At 35.8% G+C, this 21,710-nt stretch overlaps 1 protein-coding gene across 2 annotated transcripts in view; it reads right to left on the bottom strand.

Moving 5' to 3' along the window:
- Window positions 1-21,710, bottom strand: part of LOC150095301 (putative ATP-dependent RNA helicase DHX34) — a 152,755-nt gene that overhangs the window by 37,988 nt on the left and 93,057 nt on the right. For both annotated transcript variants that reach the window (XR_016550042.1, XM_090409988.1), the window contains exons 12-13: window positions 18,367-18,512; window positions 1,084-1,194 (exon numbers count right to left, since the gene is read on the bottom strand). Coding sequence is in view for 1 of the 2 variants with exons in the window: in XM_090409988.1 (XP_090266114.1) it covers window positions 1,084-1,194; window positions 18,367-18,512 (257 nt within the window). In the remaining variant the exon portion in view is untranslated. The remainder of the gene's footprint in view (window positions 1-1,083; window positions 1,195-18,366; window positions 18,513-21,710) is intronic.

Here is a 21,710-nt window from a genome sequence, read left to right as displayed (position 1 = left end):
ATCAGCTGTGAAAAGATTAATTAAAAAATTCAAGGAAACTGGATCAATTAGTGATCTTATACACTCTGGCCATCCTTCAACAAGTCGTTCAACAGAAAACATCGAAGCAGTTCGTGAGAGTGTTGCTGAGAGTCCAGGAACATCAATTCGGCACCATGGTCTTGAATTGGGCATTTCGAGAAGCTCTCTACAGCGTATTCTCATGAAAGATTTGCATCTTTATGCTTACAAAGTTCAACTGACTCAAGAACTGAAGCCTACTGACCACATACAGCGAAGAGAGTTTGATGAATGGATTGTGGAACAACAACAAGTGGATGCTTATTTTTTGAACAAAATCAACTTCAGCGATGAGGCTCATTTTCATCTTGATGGCTTCGTTAATCGACAAAATTGTTGCATTTGGGGTTTAGAAAATCCACGAGTGATTATTGAGAAACAAATGCATCCACAACGTGTCACTGTTTGTTGCGGATTTTGGGCTGGAGGCATCATCGGTCCATTCTTCTTTGAAAATGCGGCTGGTAAGGCAATAACAGTTAATGGTGCTCGCTATCGCGACATGATAATCCAGTTTTTTGTGCCTAAATTGCAAGATATGGATGTGGACGACGCGTGGTTTCAACAAGACGTGCCACATGCCATACAGCCCGAGAAACAATTCAATTACTGCATGAGTCATTTTCTGGTCATGTAATTTCTCGTTTTGGTGATCAGAATTGGCCGCCCATATCATGTGACTTAACGGCGTTGGACTTTTTTCTTTGGGGTTTTTTGAAGTCTAAGGTTTATGCCAACAAGCCCACGACCACCCACGCCTTGAAGGAGGAAATTGAGCGCTGTATCAACGAAATTCAGCCACATTTATGCAAAACGGTCATGGAAAATTTCGACAAAAGAGTGTGTATGTACCAGCAAAGCTGTGGAGGCCATTTACCCGATATGCTATTCCATGCATAACCCTATACTGTATACTTTATGAAATAAGAAATTACAATTTTTAATTAAAAACCTGTGTTTTCTATCAAAATTACTTCTTGCATGAATTTTGGGACACCCTGTACAACAACTGTTACATCTTACCGAGTGAAGTCCTGATTGGTGTCCAAACTATGAGCCAGAAGGAGAAGTGTATGCACACTTGGAACTCTAAGGCAGTTAACTAAATATGGCTTTGTAGTTTCCAAAAGGGATCTGAAGGAAAGGAAAATATAAACATAAAACAATTATATAAAATTATAATAAATTTAGTTTAATTCTTTATCCAAGTGTAAGCAAACAAAGTTTGCGACTGAAGAATCTTCAGAACCAAGGCAACTCGTGGTAAAGGTGGACCAAGCTCTCATCACTCATCGTCTTAGTATCTCCCATAATGCAAAGCACAGCTCCTTGTAGACATGTATAATGCTATGCATTAAGGGAAGGACCACTACCCAGACCAGTTTCGACCTTTATTGAGGTCTCATCAGTGGGAGTCAGACCCAGAGGTGGTGATACCAAGGTGGAAGCAATGGAGAAGTCATATTTACCTATACGAGTTGCCAAAAGGTGTCTCACCTTATTATTAAGGTGAGAAGAAAAAAAAACTTCAAAAATTATATGAAATTATTTTAAAATAATTAAAATAAAATAATTATGTGACTATTTATTACTAACACCATGTTCCAAAATAAAGATTTACACAACTTACACATGTGGAGAGAAGATACATTCAAGAAATAAGAAGTCTCAATGACACTGCTATTGTTGATAGCAATATCTTTATGATGGTTCAGGACACAAGAGTATATAGAGGATTTGAAAATAACAATAAGTAAGAAAGTTTTAAAGGGAATTAAAGTTCAGCATCTTTTACAGGTGAACAATAGACTTGTCACTTATTCGGAATTTGGATTATTCATGTTAATAATTATCATTTTCTAATTTGATATGTAGTCTTGATGGTGTTTTCTCAGTGTTAACTATTCTAACAAATAAAAAGTTTTTTCTGGAGACAGTTTTCGGTATCGAGACAACATGCTTATTAAATAATAAAAAATAAAAGAATAAAAAACCCGATAAGTTTCATTCGTTGTAAGACTTGCATCATCAGGGGTAATGGTGTATAAAAGTTAACACAACAACCAAAGAATAATTAATAGTCCATTAGATGTTTTTTTTGACTTCAAAACTGTTCATTAATTGAGAACCTGAATACAAAATGATACATTCGTTACTGTATGCTTATTGGAACAACGCTAGTTGTTGGCACAATCTGTTGCTCACATGTGTTATATCCGAGGTCCAAGGCAGTTAAATTTTTGATGAAGGTAGACGACCACACTTGATGTAAAATCAAGCCTTGATTTTTATTGCACTGTGCAGGGATTCTAAGTATTTTTGCAGCTTCTTTAAATTTTCTTGTGAAACAGTTCTTATCAACATATGACATGTTTGTCTGTTGCCAGAGTACTTGGTGGCCACTAGTAGTTGTGTGGAATGCTAAGCCTGATAAGAACTGTTTCGCAAGAAAATTTAAAGAAGCTGCAAAAATGTTTAGAATCCCTAAACAGTGCAATAAAAATCAAGGCTTGATCAAACATTTAACTGCCCCGAACCTCGGATATAACAAACATGAGCCACAGAACGTTGCAACAAGTAGCATTGTTCCAACAAGCACATAGTAATGAATGTATGATTTTGTATTCAGGTTCTCAATTAATGAACAGTTGTGAAGTCAAACAAACATCTAATGGACTATTCATTATCATTAATCTTTGGTTGTTGTGTTAAACTTTTATACACCATTACCCCTGATGATGTAAGTCTTACGATGAATGAAACTTGTCGGGTTTTTTATTCTTTTATTTTTTATTGTTTAATAAACATGTGGTTTCAATACTGAAAACTATTTCCAGAACTGCTTACCGACAGAAACCTTCGCTCACAAAAAGTTTTTTCACTTGGTTTAATCCTTTATCCAAGTGTAAGCAAACAAAGTTTATGCCTGAAGTATTTTCAGGACTAGAACAACTCGTATAAGGAAGCTAGGACATGTATAATGCTATGCATTATGGGAAGGGTCACTACCCAGATTGGTTTCAACCTTTATCGAGGTCTCTTCAGTTGGAGCCAGACCCAGAGGTGATACTAAGGCTGAAGTAATGCAGAAGTCATATTTTCATATATTAGTTGCCAAAAGGTGTCACACCTTATTGTTAAATTACTCTGAATTAGAAAAGTCAATGCAAACTTTGTTTGCTTACATTTGGATAAAGGATTAAACCAAGTATATAATTTCTTGGTATCTTTAATTTATAGTATGACTACTAAGTGAAAAAACTTCTAACATCTTTCTCTAATCCAGAGTTATTTAACAATAAGGTGTGACACCTTTTGGCAACTCATATATGAAAATATGACTTCTGCATTACTTCAACCTTAGTATCGCCTCTGGGTCTGGCTCCCACAGAAGAGATCTCAATAAAGATCGAAACCGGTCTGGGTAGTGACCCTTCCCATAATGCATAGCATCATACATGTCTGTAAAGAGATGTTCTTTGCATTATGGGATACTAAGGCAAGTGATGTGAAGTCAACCTCCTTATAAGAGCTGCCCTAGTCCTGAAAATACTTCAGGAGATCGAAACCGGTCTGGGTAGTGACTCTTCCCATAATGCATAGCATCATACATGTCTGTAAGGAGATGTTCTTTGCATTATGGGATACTAAGGCAAGTGATGTGAAGTCAACCTCCTTATAAGAGCTGCCCTAGTCCTGAAAATACTTCAGGGGCAAACTTTGTTTGCTTACACTTGGATAAAGGATTAAAGCAAGTATATAATTTCTTGGTATCCTTAATTTATACCAAATAAAAAATATATTATAAACAAATCTATTATATATAATAGATTAATTATATATTACCATCATGAAGATATTGCTATCAACAATAGCAGTGACATTGAGACTTTTCTTATTTCTTGCATGCATCTTCTCTCCACATGAACTTGTGTATAATCTTTATGTTGGAACATGGTATAGTAATTATATATATTATATATAATGCCAGCCTTGACCAAGTGGTTAGCATATCTGCTCTCCAGCCAAAAGGCTGTGGGTTCGAATCCTGCCGTGGACATGGATGTTTGTGATTGTCTTTGAAAATACCAGCAGTGGTGGTGGTGGTGGACAATAGATGGAGTTGGAGTAGTTAGTGGATTGAGTGGTGGAGACAGAGCTGTTGAGTAGATGCCCTCCCTCAACGATTCTTTAGACTGATTGGAGGTGTCATGTAATAATAATATATTACAATTTTCTCCGGGGTGCTTAAGGGTCAAAGCTGTATAACTGAGAGGTGCCCTCCACATAGCCTTTAAAGGAATGCGGAGAACCGACCAGGGCTTCTGACCTAATGTCCAATCCTCACCTTCTCGTGGTGCACCCTGTTGGGTATCTACTTTGATACTGAATGAACGAGGATGGGCTAGCAATTTGGGATTTAGCCGACCAAATTGTATTTTTATTGGTTAAACCAAAATAAAAAATTATGGTACAACATGACAAAATTTCATGCGGCTGGGGCATCGCCCGGTTAAACAAGGCCCCCGTTGTTTTCGCCAGGGAACCAGGGCGAACAGGAAAAGTCAGCTACTGGAACAAATCTGAAAACAAACCCCAACTCAACATCACCAGAGTTAAAGATCGGTACTATCAACGTAAGAAGCCTGAATGGCAAAGAAATGGAGCTAGCTGAGGAATTCGATAAGCACCAGATCGACATAATAGGGGTGACTGAAACAAAAAAGACCAAAACTGGTGAGATCTTTCTGAGCAATAAATACAAAATGTTATATTCAGGCAATGACAATCAAGGAAAAGAAGGAGTAGCCATAGTATTCAACACAAAATACGAGGCTAATCTTCTTGAATGGCAGTCAGTCTCAAGTAGAGTAATGTGGGCAAAGATGAGAATGGGGAACTGGACAATGAGACTTATTTGTGCCTATGGTCCCACAGAAGGTTCTACTAAGGTAGAAGTGGAGGAATTTTTTGATGCTTTAGAAAAAGCAAGTGACACAATGAAAAAGGAAAAGTTGGTCCTTGTTGGGGATCTAAATAGCAGAGTAGGAAATGAATGTCACCCATACAAAAATATTTTGGGAAAATTTGGTGAAAAGAGCAAAGCTAATAATAATGGCAAATATCTGTTGGATTTCTGCTCAGGACATGGACTGGTTATTACTAACACCATGTTTAAACATAAAAATGTGCACAAATTCACATGGAGAGAAGAGGCTAGGAATAAGAAAAGTCTCATTGACTATGTTATTGTTGATAGTGATGTTTTCTCCCTGGTGCAGGACACCAGAGTGTACAGAGGATTTGAAATTGGAAGTGATCACTATTTAGTCTTGAGCAGGATAAAATTGAATTTCATATTGAAAAGAATAACATGTAAGAAAGTTTTAAAGCGAATAAAAGTTGAGCAGCTCTCAGATGTGAGCTGTAGACTAAAATACAGAAAGATTATTGAAAAGAAAATGAAAGAGTTTGAGAACAGGAATCAAGCCTTGGAGATTCAGTGGCAAACTCTGAAGAAAACATTGATTGATTCTGCCGGCATGTGGTGAGGTTGTGTGCAAGGATAAAAAAATCAGAACTCCCTGGTGGACACAGGAAGTTAAAGAGGCAGTGAAGGAAAAGAAGAAAGCATATCAAAAGTTCCTGGCAAATAAGTCAGCTTTTACTCTTACAGAATACAGAGACAAATGTAAGAAAGCTAAACAGTGTGTAAAACTAGCTAAACAAAAGTCATGGGAGGATTTTGCAAGAATATAGAAAATAAATATCAAGAAGGTGGCAAAATATTCTGGAGGTTGTTGAAGAAACTTAGGAATGGAGGAAAGAGTGCAAAAGGAGTTAGAGATGATAAAGTTGACATGAAAACAGGAGAAAAAGATATCCTTGAAGTATGGAGTAATTACTTTGAAAAACTACTAAATGAAACAAGCAGTGATGACAGCACAGTGATAAAAAACACTGACCAGGCATGCAGTCAGGAATACATATCCATACTCGAAGTAGAAAAAGCCATCATAAGATTGAAATGTGGAAATGCACAGGAGTAGATGATATTCGACCAGAAATGCTGAAGCATGGTGGTATAAAAGTCTTACAGTGGCTGCACTGCATAGTTTAGAAAGCCTGGACAGAGGGACGAAGTCCCGATGATTGGAGTAGAGCTCTTATAGTACCCATATATAAAATGGGAAATAAAACTGAATCTGAGAATTACAGAGGTATTTCCCTACTGAGTGTTCCTGGCAAGATCTATGCAAGTATACTTGAGAAACGGTTGAGAAGAATTGTGGAAGAAAAGCTTGGTGAAGAACAAGCTGGATTCAAGACAAATAGAGGCTGTCAGGATCAGATCTTCACTTTACGATAAATAGTCGAGAAAGCCTGGGAATATAACAAAGATCTGTATTTAAGTTTTGTCGATTTGGAAAAGGCATATGACAAGGTGCCAAGACAGAAGCTATTCAATACGCTGCAGTTATATGGTGTCAATGGGGCATTATATCAAGCAATACTTAGTCTTTATTTGAATTGTAAGTCAGCAGTTAGAATTGAAGGAAGTACATGAAGATGGTTTAATGTTAAATCTGGTGTGAGACAAGGATGTACATTATCCCCTCTGTTATTCATTATCTATATGGATGACATTATGAAGGAAAGTGGTATTAAACCTGATATCAAAATTGGAGATGTTAATGTCAGCTCTTTGCTTTATGCGGATGATGTTATACTTCAGAATAAATCTGCTACAAGTCTGCAAGATTCTCTGACTAAATTGAATAGCTGTTGTAATAGATATGGTATGAAGGTCAGCAATAAAAAGACAAAGACAATGAAAATAGGCAGAATCATTGAAAATGTCAACTGTGTTGTGAATGGAGAATCTGTGGAACAAGTAAAACATTTCAGCTACTTAGGCACGATTTTTACTGAAGATGGTAAATTAAATATAGAAATAGACAACAGAATCAGCAAAACTGGTATGGTGGGAAGTCAACTGAATAAATTCATATGGAGTAAGAGAGAAATTAGTCGGAACACTAAATTAGCTGTATACAAGACAGTGTTCAAACCAGTTTTAACTTATGGATCTGAGATCTGGGTCAGAAGTAAAACACTTGACCAAAGACTAGAGACCGCAGATATGAGAGTCCTGAGAAAGATTAGAGGCGTGAACAGATGGCATCAATGGCAATATCATATTAAAAATGAGGATATTAGGAAAGAACTTGATATTGTCAGCATCCAGGAATGCATTAGCAGAGCTAATCCCTTGTGGTATGGTCATTTAAATAGAATGGGAGAGGAAAAATTAGCAAAAGAAGTGTTCTCTGCCAGGTTGGCAGGAAAACGACCCAGAGGAAGATCAAGATATAGGTGGATTGATACGGTACAAAGTGCCTTAGACGATAGAAATATAAGATCTGATAATGTTATATATAATAAATAACGGAAAAACTCACGTAGAAATATTATTTAATGGTATAATTTTCTCCCGTGTGTCACAGGCATCTTCAGTACAATTAGGCACAAAAATCAAACATTAACTGACAATTCCAAAAAGTGCCACCTAAGTAGCTGGTGTAAGATAACTAAAAAGGTCAATAACTTTCCTAAAAAAAAAAATTAAAAAAAAAAAATAAAAAAAATAAAAAATATTTAATACAATAAAAAGTTAGAAAAGATTAGCTGATTTGTAAAGTACTATCTCCCATAAAGGGGATAGACGTAAGCCGTCGGATCTGTTTAAGTTAGGAGAATGAAGTAGAGTTTCACATGCTTCTTTATAAAGGCGTTCCATGAGAAACTGACTTTTGTGAAGAACTCTTGTCTTTTTCCAATGAACTCTGTGTCTAGTGAAGATGGCATGTTCTGCAAGTCCAGACTTTTCAGGTTTAAAGTATTCAATATAAGATTGGTGTTCTTCTAGCTGAATGGAGGCAGATCTTCCCGTTTGTCCGAAATAACATAATCCACAAGAGCACGGAATCTGGTAGACACCTGGATGATTAAGATGTGGAAGCTTGTCCTTTGGAGAAGCGAGAAAGGTGGAGATTTTTCTAAACGGTCGAAAGGCAACAAAAATATTCAGTGGTTTTAAAATTTTTGCTATACGTTCACTGATGCCTTGTATATAAGGGATGGTAATGCGCGTTATTTCCTCTGTGTTTGAAGAGGGAGACATATGAAATCTACTCAAAGTTCTTTTAATGAAGTAATTCTTTAATGTAAAGTCTGAAGTATTTTTTATATAAGTATCAGTTCTTCTAGTTGAAGAACTAGAAGAACTGATAAACCTGATACTTATATAAAAAATACTTTGGATTTTAAAAATAAAATTTCAGATCTTCATTTGGACGTTTCTGATATCATGATCAGTTTAGATGTTGTTTCTTTATTTACAAATGTGCCTCTTTCGGAAAGTATTGAATTACTACAACAGGAATTTCCTTCAGACATTGTAAACTTATTTGATTTTGTAATAAATTCTGGTTATTTTTCTTTTAAAAATAAGTTGTATCAACAAATTGAAGGAACAGCAATGGGTAATCCTCTCTCTCCTGCTATCTCCAATTTCTTTATGGAACATTTTGAACAACGTATCTTTGACAATATTTCTCCCAGACCTACTCATTGGTTCAGATATGTCGATGACATTTTTGCTGTATGGAATGGCTCTTCTGATGAACTTCACCAATTTCTCAATAAGTTAAACGCATTTCATCCTAGGATCAAGTTTACCCTAGAAGTAGAATCAAATAAGCAGTTAGCCTTTTTAGATCTTCTAATTCTTCGCCAACCAGATGGTAACCTACATTTCTCTGTTTATAGAAAGAAGACTCATACAGGCCATTATATCCATGCGGAATCTCATCACCATCCCAGTCAAAAGGCAGGAACTATTAAAACACTGGTTCATCGGGCCCACTCCTTTTGTTCTACAGACGATCTTTTACAGAAAGAAATACGATATATAACTTCTTCCTTTCTATCTAATGGCTATAAGAATTACTTCATTAAAAGAACTTTGAGTAGATTTCATATGTCTCCCTCTTCAAACACAGAGGAAATAACGCGCATTACCATCCCTTATATACAAGGCATCAGTGAACGTATAGCAAAAATTTTAAAACCACTGAATATTTTTGTTGCCTTTCGACCGTTTAGAAAAATCTCCACCTTTCTCGCTTCTCCAAAGGACAAGCTTCCACATCTTAATCATCCAGGTGTCTACCAGATTCCGTGCTCTTGTGGATTATGTTATTTCGGACAAACGGGAAGATCTGCCTCCATTCGGCTAGAAGAACACCAATCTTATATTGAATACTTTAAACCTGAAAAGTCTGGACTTGCAGAACATGCCATCTTCACTAGACACAGAGTTCATTGGAAAAAGACAAGAGTTCTTCACAAAAGTCAGTTTCTCATGGAACGCCTTTATAAAGAAGCATGTGAAACTCTACTTCATTCTCCTAACTTAAACAGATCCGACGGCTTACGTCTATCCCCTTTATGGGAGATAGTACTTTACAAATCAGCTAATCTTTTCTAACTTTTTATTGTATTAAATATTTTTTTTAATTTTTTTTTATTTTTTTTTTTTTTAGGAAAGTTATTGACCTTTTTAGTTATCTTACACCAGCTACTTAGGTGGCACTTTTTGGAATTGTCAGTTAATGTTTGATTTTTGTGCCTAATTGTACTGAAGATGCCTGTGACACACGGGCGAAAATTATACCATTAAATAATATTTCTACGTGAGTTTTTCCATTATTTATTATATATAGTTATGTCTACTCACGGTTTACCTCTTTTAAAACTTATCTGATAATGTTGGAGTCTTGACAAGTAACAGACTGATTTGGAGGAAAATTGTAGATAGGAAGTTAGTAATGATGTAATTTTTTCATGTAGTACTGTCATATCCTGTACACCCCTTGAGGGTACATGGGAGGAATTTGATGATGATGACGATGACAATTTTCTCCACATCCTCTACATTTAATGTAATTAATTTTGGGTATTTTCAAAGTTTCAACAACATATGTGGCTGATGCTGGCAGGAATGCACTGCTGGACAACTTTAATAATAGTTTAAGGAATAACTGTCAACTTTCTATTTTTTCTGCATCAAAATAAAGTAGTTATTTATCAGATCAGATATGTAAACAATTATTTCAAAGAATGTAATGAATTCACAATAAGTTTGCTGCTCTAAAATAAACTGGATCACCTTTTATTACTACTACTTCTAATCTCCATATACAAAACACTCATACTATTTTTGACAAAAAAATTATTATTATTAACATTTGACCTCCATGGTGTCAGAGGACTCACTAAAGAAGGTCATACTCTCTCATGCAAAAAGATCATGAAACTGTGCCTTAAACCCTTAGTTTCTGCACTCACCACATTTCAGGGCAATGCATTCCACTTATCAATCATTCTTCATGCAAAGAACCTTCTCCTCCCTCCTCTACTCACACCCTCCTTACACAGCTTCCAGGGATGGCCTCTTGTTTTACCCATGTCTCCCTCTACTCTATGAAAAATCTCCTTTACATTAATCTGTTAACAACCCCTTACTTACTTATATTCTCAATCATATCCCCCTTTTACTTCCATTGATAAGGCTCTGCAAGTGGCATTCCCTCAATCTCTTCTCATATCTGACATTCCATAGACATGACACTGAATTAGTAAACCTTCTCTGGACCCCTCTCTGATATACCTTAAAAGCCAGGCAAACAAATCTGCACACAGCAGTCCATATGTGGCTTGATCAAAGCCTTATACAAGGAAATCATAACCTATTTGCTTTTGCATGTTAATGTCTTCCTTATCATTGCCATAATCCATTGTGATGTTTTTAAAATATTAGCAACATCACCCCTAAACTTCAAGTCTCTGTTCACCATCACTCCTAGATCTCTCATCTCTTCCACTCCTTCAAATACTCTGCAAACCAACATTGCCTACCAATTTCAGGCCTTTCACTTTGCAACATTAAACTGATAGATCCACTCACTTGCCCACCACACAGTCTATCGAGATCCTCCTGAAAGGCCACAACATCTCTTCTACTTCTTATAGTTCAAAACTTTGTATCATTGCCAAACACCTGCAGATCTCCAGATGAGCCAGTCCCAATGTCGTTAACGTAGAAGTTAAAGAATAATGATTCCAAAACAGATCCCTGTATCACTACACTAGTGACCTTCCTCTTATAACACTCTTCCATAACCTGCTGATACCTATCTGAGAGCCAATCAGCTATCAACTCACTAGTCTGTTATCTAATCCCAACTGTTTCAATTTAGCTACCAGCTTGTCATGTGGCAGTCGATCAAAGGGCTTTGAAAAATCCAAGTATACCCCTGTATATGCATCTCCTTTATCCAATGAATTTATTGCCTTGTTTTAATACACAGAGTCCATCAAAAAAATGTATACATCATCATCATCAAATTCCTGCCACCCTCAAAGGGTGTACAGGATATGATAGTACTACATGAAAAATTTACACCATTACTACCTTCCTATCTACAATTTTCCTCCAAATCAGTCTGTTACTTGTCCAACATTACCAGATCTTATATTTCTGTCATCTAAGGCACTTTGTACCATATCAATCCACCTACTTCAGTAAAAGAAAAACCTGTATAAAAATTGTAATACTAAATTTATAGACATCAAGGGATGAATACAAGTTACCTTTGCCTTCTACAATTACATGAGGTGCTCAAAAGTGAACTACTGCTTTGGCAAATTAGGCCAAAGTGTTCAGTGGGATTGCTGTGTATACTGTTTCAATTTCTTTCTAAACGTCACCAGTGTAGCTGGTTTTCTACGATGCACTACATCCTTATTTAAGAAGGTACCTCCATTGTCATTGAACTTCAACAACATTCTCAAATTTCAAATACCTTTAAAATGGTCTTGCGTTCCTCAAATGACAATCGTGCCTCGGCCATTTTGTTTGACTGTCCTACCGGTCAACATCATGTTAAACATGTTACCGTAATTCGATCCAACTTTGAAAAAAGTCCATAGATGATATCTGTTAAAGTGTGTACACATTTTTTTGATAGACTATGTATAAGCAGAATGCTAAAGCATGACCTTCCCCTAAATAAACCCATGCTGACCATCATAAATAATATTACTATTATCAACCATTTCTGAATCCTATTCCTCACCAGCTTCTCTAACAACTTAACTCCAGGCATAAGCTTTTCATAATCACCAGCCTTCTTGTAGTTCCATATATATCCCTTCTTCACAGAAGTTCTCATATGACTGGCTACAACCCAGGTGACCACTTCATGGGCACTCTCACCAACTGGGGGGAGGGGGATTAGCCATGTCGTTCACAATCACATCCTCTGATGATATAACAAGATCTGAAACTCTTAACCCTCATGTGCTCTCTCCATTACATATTCCCTAGATTGTTGTCCTTTAGGAATTAGGAAAATTCATTCTCCTTATTCCCTGACATTATCTCTTCATTCCAGTCAATATTGTCATAATTGAAATTGCAAAATGATCACATTCTCATCGAATCATATTTCACACATGCCAACTATTTTTGGGCAAATAAACTCAATCAATGCAACAATTTCATCTCCCTTACTTCTAATATGCCTGGCATTTGTAAATAAGCACAACAATACATTTCTTGGTTTATAACCAGTCCTACTCATACTGCCTCTCATTTGTGACTTCTCCACCCGGTCTTCTCACCCTCATCTATGGAGTTCAGACTCTTCTTAACTAAAATAAAACTACCAACCACCAGCTTACTTCTGATACTCCTGGCATTCATAAATAAACATACCAATTCGTTTTTTAGTGTATAATCAGTCCTACCCATGCTGCCCCTCATCTGTGATTTTTAAACATTGTTCCTGTCTGCTCACCCTTATCTAAGAAGTTCAGACTCTTCTTAAAAAAAAAAAGATACTAACCACCAGCAGGCATAGTTACATCACATAGATATTTTCCTTTTTTTATAATTACACCTGGTCGTCGACTTACGACCTATGTGACTTACAACTCACAAAAAAAAAAAAAAATTAATTAATAATAAATCAGGCAGCTGCGCGTACGATAACTATCTCTCTCATACACTCAGTCGCTTTCAAGCATCTGTTGCATGTGGTGTATTAATTAAAATTCTATTGAAATACTAACCATAAAATGTCTAGTAAAAGGAAAATGCCTTCATCTACAGATACGCCAGCTAAGAGGTCAAGGAAAACTATTGATTTAGGGTGCAAAATAAAAGTTATCCAGAAGTATGAAGGCGGAAAGAAAGTGAATACGATAGCACGTGACTTGAAGTTATCACATTCCACGGTATCGACGATACTTAAGGACAAAGAAAGAATTCGGGAAACTGTGAAAGATTCTTTTTCGCAACTGGATAAAGCTCTCGCCAGTTTCAAAGCAATGGACCCTAATGTCGAACGATTCACAAAGGTTGAACGTATCATTCAAGATGCTGTGCTTTGTTATCGCGAGATATAAGAAGAAAAAAAGAAACAACTGTTCAAACAAAGCTCAGCAAGTTCCTCATCAAGAGAACATCTCCTACCTCAACCCAAGAACATGACCCTGACGATCCACAACCAAGCACAAGCAAAGATTAAAAATTAATTTTGTAAATTTCATTTGTATTAATTTTTACATTAATTTTAGATTGTATTTTTGTGTTTACAGTACAGTATGTACAGTATTATTTTTCACATTATGTACAATATACATAATTATAAATTTAAAAGATTATAAAAATATTAGAAAGGTTATATAATACTGTTAATAAATATATGCCCGACATACGACCAGATCGACTTACGACCTGTCAGCCAGAATGGAAGTCAGTCGTAAGTCGACGACCAAGTGTATTTCAAATGCATAACATGCAATTATGCATAGCATACTATAATACGTGGATATAATATTAAATTAAATGAAATAAAATCAGAGAACATTTTTCTCTGATTTAATTTAAATCACATTTCATAATTTTATTATAAAGATATAATTCATTATTTTCATTTCTGAATAATACAAACTGGATGTTTTATGCATTCATCTTGAATATTTCATTGCACTGGATATGAAACTGTTTCTTTAAACGGATATGGTACTCAAACTGTTGCGAAATTTATAAACTTATACCATTAATATGAACCTCTGTAGCTCAGTCAGTTTTGCAATGCCATTTGGTTGGAAAGACCTAGGTTCAAATCCTGTCCAGGATGCAAAGAACCTTTATTGGGAGCTTTCTCATCTGAGGTGAGGTTAGTGGGTTCACATGGAAGTGACAGGATTTTCCCCTCAGGTTTTTCATCCTACAAATCAAGAAAACCAGCCAGAAGAACACATGCAATATACAGAGGAGACTATGGGAATAAGGATTAATCACCTTATTCTGTTGAATCTAGTTTCAAAAGCCTGGGTATGGGTCTATACATAAGCATAAACAGAAAAGAACTTTTAATATGCAAGTTGAGTAGCTGCTTATAGTAGTTATTCAATTTAGTTAAAAAGGTCTAGATTTTCTTCACCTGAAAAGCTCTGATAAATATTTTTTGCATCAAAATGAGATTCAAACTAAGATGTTCCCAATCAAAAGGTATGTGGTGCAATCAGAATAAAAACACACTTGCCTTTTGATTGGAAACATCTTAGTTTGAATCCCATATAGACACAAAGATAATTTATAAGTGCTTTTCAAATCATGCTGAGCTAGATCTCACTTAGAGGGGGCACAGTTTTTTTGTTTCCTATAAACTATGATTCTCACCCTTCCACACACAAAAACATACTCTTCCAGAAGTGCACATGTGTGGCATCTATTAATTTATACAGTCAGAGAGCTTGCTCCTATTACTACTAGGAGAGAGAGTGAAATATAATTTAATCATCATCATCAAATTCCTGAATATACCCTCAAGGGACAGGATATGATAGTACTACATGAAAAATTTATATCATTACTAACTTCCTATCTACAATTTTCCTCCAAATCAGCCTGTTAAATGTCAAGACTCCAATATTATCAGGTCTTATATTTCTATCTTCTAAGGCACTTTTTACTGTATCGATTCACCTATATCTTGGTCTTCCTCTGGTTCTTTTTCCTGCCAACCTGGCAGAGAACACTTGTTTTGCTAATCTTTCCTTGCCCATTCTGTTTAAGTGACCATACCACCTGAGATTAACTCTGCTAACGCATTCCTGGGTGCTGACAATGTCAAGTTCTTTCCTAATATCCTCGTTTCTAATATGATATTGCCATTGATACCATCTGATCACGCCCCTACTCTTTCTCAGGACTCATATCTGCAGTCTCTAGTTTTTGATCAAGTGTTTTACTCCTGACCCAGTTCTCAGATCATTAAGTTAAAATTGGTTTGAATACTGTCTTGTATACAGCTAATTTAGTGTCTTGACTAATTTCTCTCTTATTCCATATAAATTTATTCAGTTGACTTCCTACCATACCAGCTTTGTTGATTATGTTGTCTATTTCCATATTTAATTTACCATCTTTACTAAAAATCATGCCTGAGTAACTGAAATGTTTTACTTGTTCCACAGGTTCTTCATTCACAACATAGTTGACATTTTCAATGTTTCTGCCTATTCTCATTGTCTTTGTCTTGTTATTGCTGACCTTCACACCATATCTATTATAACAGTTATTCAATTTAGTCAGGGAATCTTGCAGACTTGTAGCGGATTTATTTAGAAGTACAAAATCATCTGCATAAAGCAAATGCTGAGATTCTCCAAATGCTGAGAACATCTCCAATTTTGATATTCAGGTTTAATACCACTTTCCTTCATAATGTGATCCATATAGATACTGAATAACAGAATGAAAAATGTACATCCTTGTTTGACACCAGATTTAACATTAAACCACCTTCCTGTACTTCCTTCAATTCTTACTGCTCACAACTCAAATAAAGACCAAGTATTGCTATATAATGCCCCATTGACACCATATAACTGTAGCGTTTTGAATAGCTTCTCTCTCTTGGCACCTTATCATATGCCTTTTCCAGATCTACAAAACTTAAATACAGATCTTTGTTATATTCCATGATTTCTCAACTATTTGTCGTAAAGTGAAAATCTGATCCCCACAGCCTCTATGTGACCAGAATCCAGCTTGTTCTTCACCAAGCTTCTCTTCCACAATCCTTCTCAACCGTTTCTCAAGTATACTTGAATTAATCTTACCAGGAATACTCAGCAGGGAAATACCTCTATAATCCTTGCATTTAGTTTTATTTCCCTTTTTATATATGGGTACTATGAGAGCTACTCCAGTCATCCAGAATTCATCCCTCTCTCCAGGCCTTCTGAATTATGCAGCGCAGCCACTGTAAGACATTTACACCTCCATACTTGAGCATTTCTGGTCGAATATCATCTACTCCTGTGCATTTCCACATTTCAGGCTTTTGATGGCTTTTTCTGCTTCAAGTATGGATATGTATTTGTGACTTCATGCCTGTTGAGTGTTTTTTGCCACTGTGCTGTCATCGCTGTTAATTTCATTTAGCAATTTTTCAAAGTAATTATTCCATTCATCAAGAATACCTTTTTTCTCCAATTTTCATGTCACCTTTATCATCTTTAACAGCACTCTTTCCTCATTTCTGAGCTTCTTCAACAACCTCCAGAATATCTTGCTATATTCTTGATATTTATTTTCTATATTCTTACCAAAGTCTTCCCATGGCTTTTGTTTAGCTACTTTTACACACTATTTAGCTTTCTTACATTTGTCTCTGTATTCTCTAAGAATACAAGCTGACTTATTTGCCAGGAATTTTTGATATGCTTTCTTCTTCTTGCCTTTCACTGCCTCTTTAACTTCTTGTATCCACCATGGAGTTCTGATTTTTCTATCCTTACAGAAAAACTCACCACATGCCTCTCTGGCTGAATCAATCAGTGTTTTCTTCAGAGCTTGCAACTGAATCTACAAGGTTTGGTTCCTGTTCTCAAACTCTTTCATTTTTTCTTCAATAATCTTTGTGTATTTTAGTCTACAATTCATATCTGAGAGCTGCTCAACTTTCATTCACTTTAAACTTTCTTACATGTTCTTCTTTACAATATGAAATTCAATTTTATCCTGCTCAAGACTAAATGGTGATCACTTCCAATTTCAAATCCTCTGTACACTCTGACATCCTGCACCATTGAGAGAACATCACTATCAACAATAACATAGCCAGTGAGACTTTTCTTATTCCTTGCCTCTTTTCTCCATATGAATTTGTGCACATTTTTATGTTGGAACATTGTCTTAATAATAACTAGTTGACCTGAGCAGGAATCCAACAGGTATTTGCCATTATTATTAGCTTTGCTCTTTTCTCCAAATTTTCCTAAAATATTTTTGTATGTCTGTCAATCATTTCCTACCCTGCTATTTAGATCCTCAACAAGAACCAACTTTTCCTTCATTGTGTCAGCTGCTCTCTCTAAAGCCTCAGAAAATTCCTCTACTTCTACCATAGTAAAACTTTCTGTTGGACCATAGGCACAAATAAGTCTCATTATCCAGTTTCCCATTATGATATTTGCCCACATCACTCTACTTGAGACTGCCTGCCATTCAAGAAGATTAGATTTCCTTGTCATTGCTTGAATATAATATTTTGTATTTATTGCTCAGAAAGATCTCACCAGTTTTTGCCTTTTTTTTTTTGTTTCAGTCACCCCTATTAAGTTGATCTGGTACTTATCCAATTCCTCAGCTAGTTCCATTTCTTTGCCATTCAGGCTTCTTATGTTGATAGTACTGATCTTGAACACTGGTGATGTTGAGCTGGGGTGTATTTTAGGATCTGTTCCAGTAGCTGACTTTTTGCTGTTTGCCCTAGTTCCTTGGTGAAAATAACAGGGCCCTTGTTTAACCAGGCAACGCTCCAGCTGGCAAGAAATTCTGTCATGTTGTACCATCATTTTATATTTTGGTTTAAGCCAATAAGAATACAATTTGGTCAGCTAAATCCCAAATTTCCAGCCCATCCTCATTCGTTCAGTATCCAGGTAGATATGTAATAGTGTGCACCAAGAGAAGGTGAGGATTGGACATCAGGTCAGTAGCCCAGTCGGTTCTCCACATTCCTTTAGAGGCTATATGGAAGTCTCCTCTCAGTTATACAGCCTTGACCCTTAAGCGCTCCCATATATAACTTAATTCATAAGAAAAATTTATAAGGCCTCTGCTACATACCATCACAACTATGGAAATGATATACTCACACATATGCAATTAACTGATGTTTATAGCTCAAAGGAGTATGGGATGTGAAGCTTCTTATCTGCTGAATGTCCATCTCTCGAAGTTGTAATAAATCAGGTTCCAAGGCAAATACTCCATTTGGATGTAAAACAACAAAGTGTTTTCCCTGTAGTAAATAACAACAAACTATAAGATAGAAAAATTTTTTATAATTTGGTTCTCAAACAGAAAAGTCACTTATTTGTAAAAAATTGAAACATCTGAATGATCTTTAGAATCTTTATCATTTAACATGCAATCTAAAAAATCAAAGTACAAATGTACTGCAGATAATCTAAATACCATTTATCACACAGAAAATTGGTAAAATTATTAAATTTCTATCTTATAAAACTTTAATCTATATTTAATTATCATGCATTTAAAAATTCAAAATCCTGATATTGCCATTAATCTGTTACCATTTAACCAACCCAGTTTGGAATGGCTGAGCAGAAAGCATCTCTCTTCTCTCCAACCAACAACTCATGGGTTTGAATCCCAATATGGGTATAAATGTTTGTGAATGTCTTTAAGTGGAAGATGTTTCTCTGGACTCTTTCATGCTACTATATGCTTCAAACAGTGTTAGCTTAGCTAATTTTCCATTTTTCATTCTGTTATAAGTGATCGTGCCATCTTAGTTCTGTTTACACATTCCTGAATGTCAAGAGTTTTTTTTTTAATATCTACATTTTTAATATAGTTCTGCCACTATATTTAATCACCTTCTTAATTTTCTGCAAAAGTCTCAGGTCTGTGATCTGATCTAGTCTGATTTATATGTAACCAACAATTGGGTTACATATAAAGACATGTAACCCAATTGTTGCATCCGTATATTAAAACAGGAATGAATGGAATTAGTCTGACAGTATATAAGACCAACTATTAATCATGTGTACTGTAAACAAGGAATCTGGCCGATTTCTTGTTCTATCTCTTGATATTTATTCAAATTTTTCTCCATCATACCAGCCTTATTTTTTCTATTATCTATTTCAATATTTCATTAAAGACTGTGCCTAAATAGTTGAAATGCACTTTTTTTAGTTGTTGCATACTATTGAAAATGCAGTTGAGGTTTCCTATATTCCATGCTTACATTTTAATTTTTTTTTAATACAGATTTTCATACCAAACTTGTCACAATTCTTATCTAATTTGGTCAAAGTCTCTTGAAGACTTGGGGCAGATTTATTTAAGAGGATGTTACCATTTTGAAAAATAAGGATAAAATTGTAGAGGCTGTGAAAGGATCTGCATCCATTAAATCGACAATAGTGACGAAGCAACGACAAGGGTCTATTGGTGATATGAAAAGATACTTGCATCATAGATAGAGGACCTGGACCAAAAGTGCATACCCCTTAGCAGTATGATCATAACTGCTAAGTCACTAAGTCTCTTCAACATGTTGAAAGAGAAAGCAGGGCCTGATTATGACTAAGAATTCAAAGCTTCTTCGGGTTGGCTCATGAGATTCAAGCAGCGTTTTGTGCCACATAATGTGAAAATGTATGGTGAATCTGCAAGTGCCGATGAGAAGGCTGCCAAGGAGTTTGTGGAGAAATTGCATAAAATTATTACGAAGGAAAATTATTTGCCATAGCTAATATTTAATATGAATGAGACTCCTTGTTTTGGAAAAAAATGCCCGAGCAGACATTCATCCAAAAAGCTAAATCTATGTCTGGTTTCAAAGCTCTTCAAGACTGTATTACGATTCTGTTAAGGGGTAATGTGGCTTGATATAAACTGAAACCATTTGTGATATCGCACAGTGAGAATCCAGAGGATGCCTTAATCAACTATTATGTGAGTGAAATGGAAAGTTATTGTGTGAAAGAAAATGTATAATTTAAAATTTTATTAATTCTAGATAATGCTCCAGATCATCCACCTTACATCGATGATCTTCACCCCAAGATCAAGGTCATGTTCCTCCCTCCAAATACTACTTCATTAATCCAACCAATGGATCAGTGAGTTCTTGCAGCGTTTAAGGGCTTATTATCTATGAAGAAATTTTTCACAAACCATTTCTACCACTGAAGTAAATGATCAGAGTCTCATGCAATTCTGGAAAGCATTCAATATTCATCATGCCATTAAAAATATTGCTGTGGCTTGGGACAAAGTGTGACCTCTCAATGTATGAATGGTATATGGAAAAAGACATTGAAAAGGTTTGTGCATGATTTTGAAAGTATTGAAAAAATGAAGACCTTTGTAAATTGAATGAAGAAATAGTGGGCCTAGCAAACAATCTGAATCTCGAAGTGAATGCAGCAAACAATCTGAATCTCGAGGTGAATGCAGCAAACAATCTGAATCTCGAGGTGAATGCAGCAAACAATCTGAATCTCGAAGTGAATGCTGACAACATAGTTCAACTCACAGAATGTGCCTGTGAAGAGTTGACCAACGAAGAATTATTATTATTATTATTATTAAACAAGACCTCATGGAGTCAAAGACTCATCTGGGAGGTCCTTTCATTACACACACATCTCATCATACTGTGTCGTAAACACGCTCAAACTCCTTGCAGACACCACACTCTCAGGCAAGGCAAGGCAAGGCATTCCAATCATTCGCAACTCTGCATGAAAAAAACCTTCCTCTCACTCCCCTACTCACACCCTCTTTATACAGTTTCCAGGGATGACCTCTGGTTTTCCCCCTGATCTCCCACAATTGGTTGAATTGGAGGAACAAATGTGTAGCAGAAGAGGAAAAACAAGAAAAAGAAGAGGTAGTTAAACAATTCACAGTGAAGGGTCTTGCAGAAATGTTCTATGCGGTTAGTGATGTTCTCAAAATGGCCGAAGACATCGGCCCCAATGTTGAATACTATTTATTATTGGAAAGGAAAATACATGATGCGTTTGCTTGCTATAAAGAAATTTATGATGAAAAGAAGAAGAAGAATAAGCAAAGCACATTGGTCATTTTCATCAAAAAAACAAAGGTTACACCTAAAGAGTTGCAGTCTGGTACTTCACATAGGGAAGGTAATGAAGATATGATGATGGAGGAAGATTTTGGTGATTATTCTCCTGTTTTATAGTGGCAGTAATGCAGAGTACAGTGCATTACTGCCACTATAATGCACAGTACAGTTTTATAAGGTTTAAAAATTAAAATGACAGCATACTTATTGTGGTTAAGTCCCTAACTCCTGTAACTCCAATACATTGATTTAATGTATCAACTTATGTCCTCCCGCCACCCAGACATAAGTCTATATATATATTTCCTTTCCTGCCTCCAATCTCTTTTCTATGGCTTTTTCTATTGGATTTTTTCATAAATCCAAACT

The sequence above is a fragment of the Typopeltis vanoorti genome, chromosome 20 (genome assembly GCF_054136105.1).
Source record: "Typopeltis vanoorti isolate ZY-2024b chromosome 20, IOZ_Tvanoo_1.0, whole genome shotgun sequence".
Taxonomy (NCBI): domain Eukaryota; kingdom Metazoa; phylum Arthropoda; class Arachnida; order Uropygi; family Thelyphonidae; genus Typopeltis; species Typopeltis vanoorti.
Note: the sequence above shows the minus strand (reverse complement) of the source record. Positions and strands in the feature narration are given on the sequence as shown.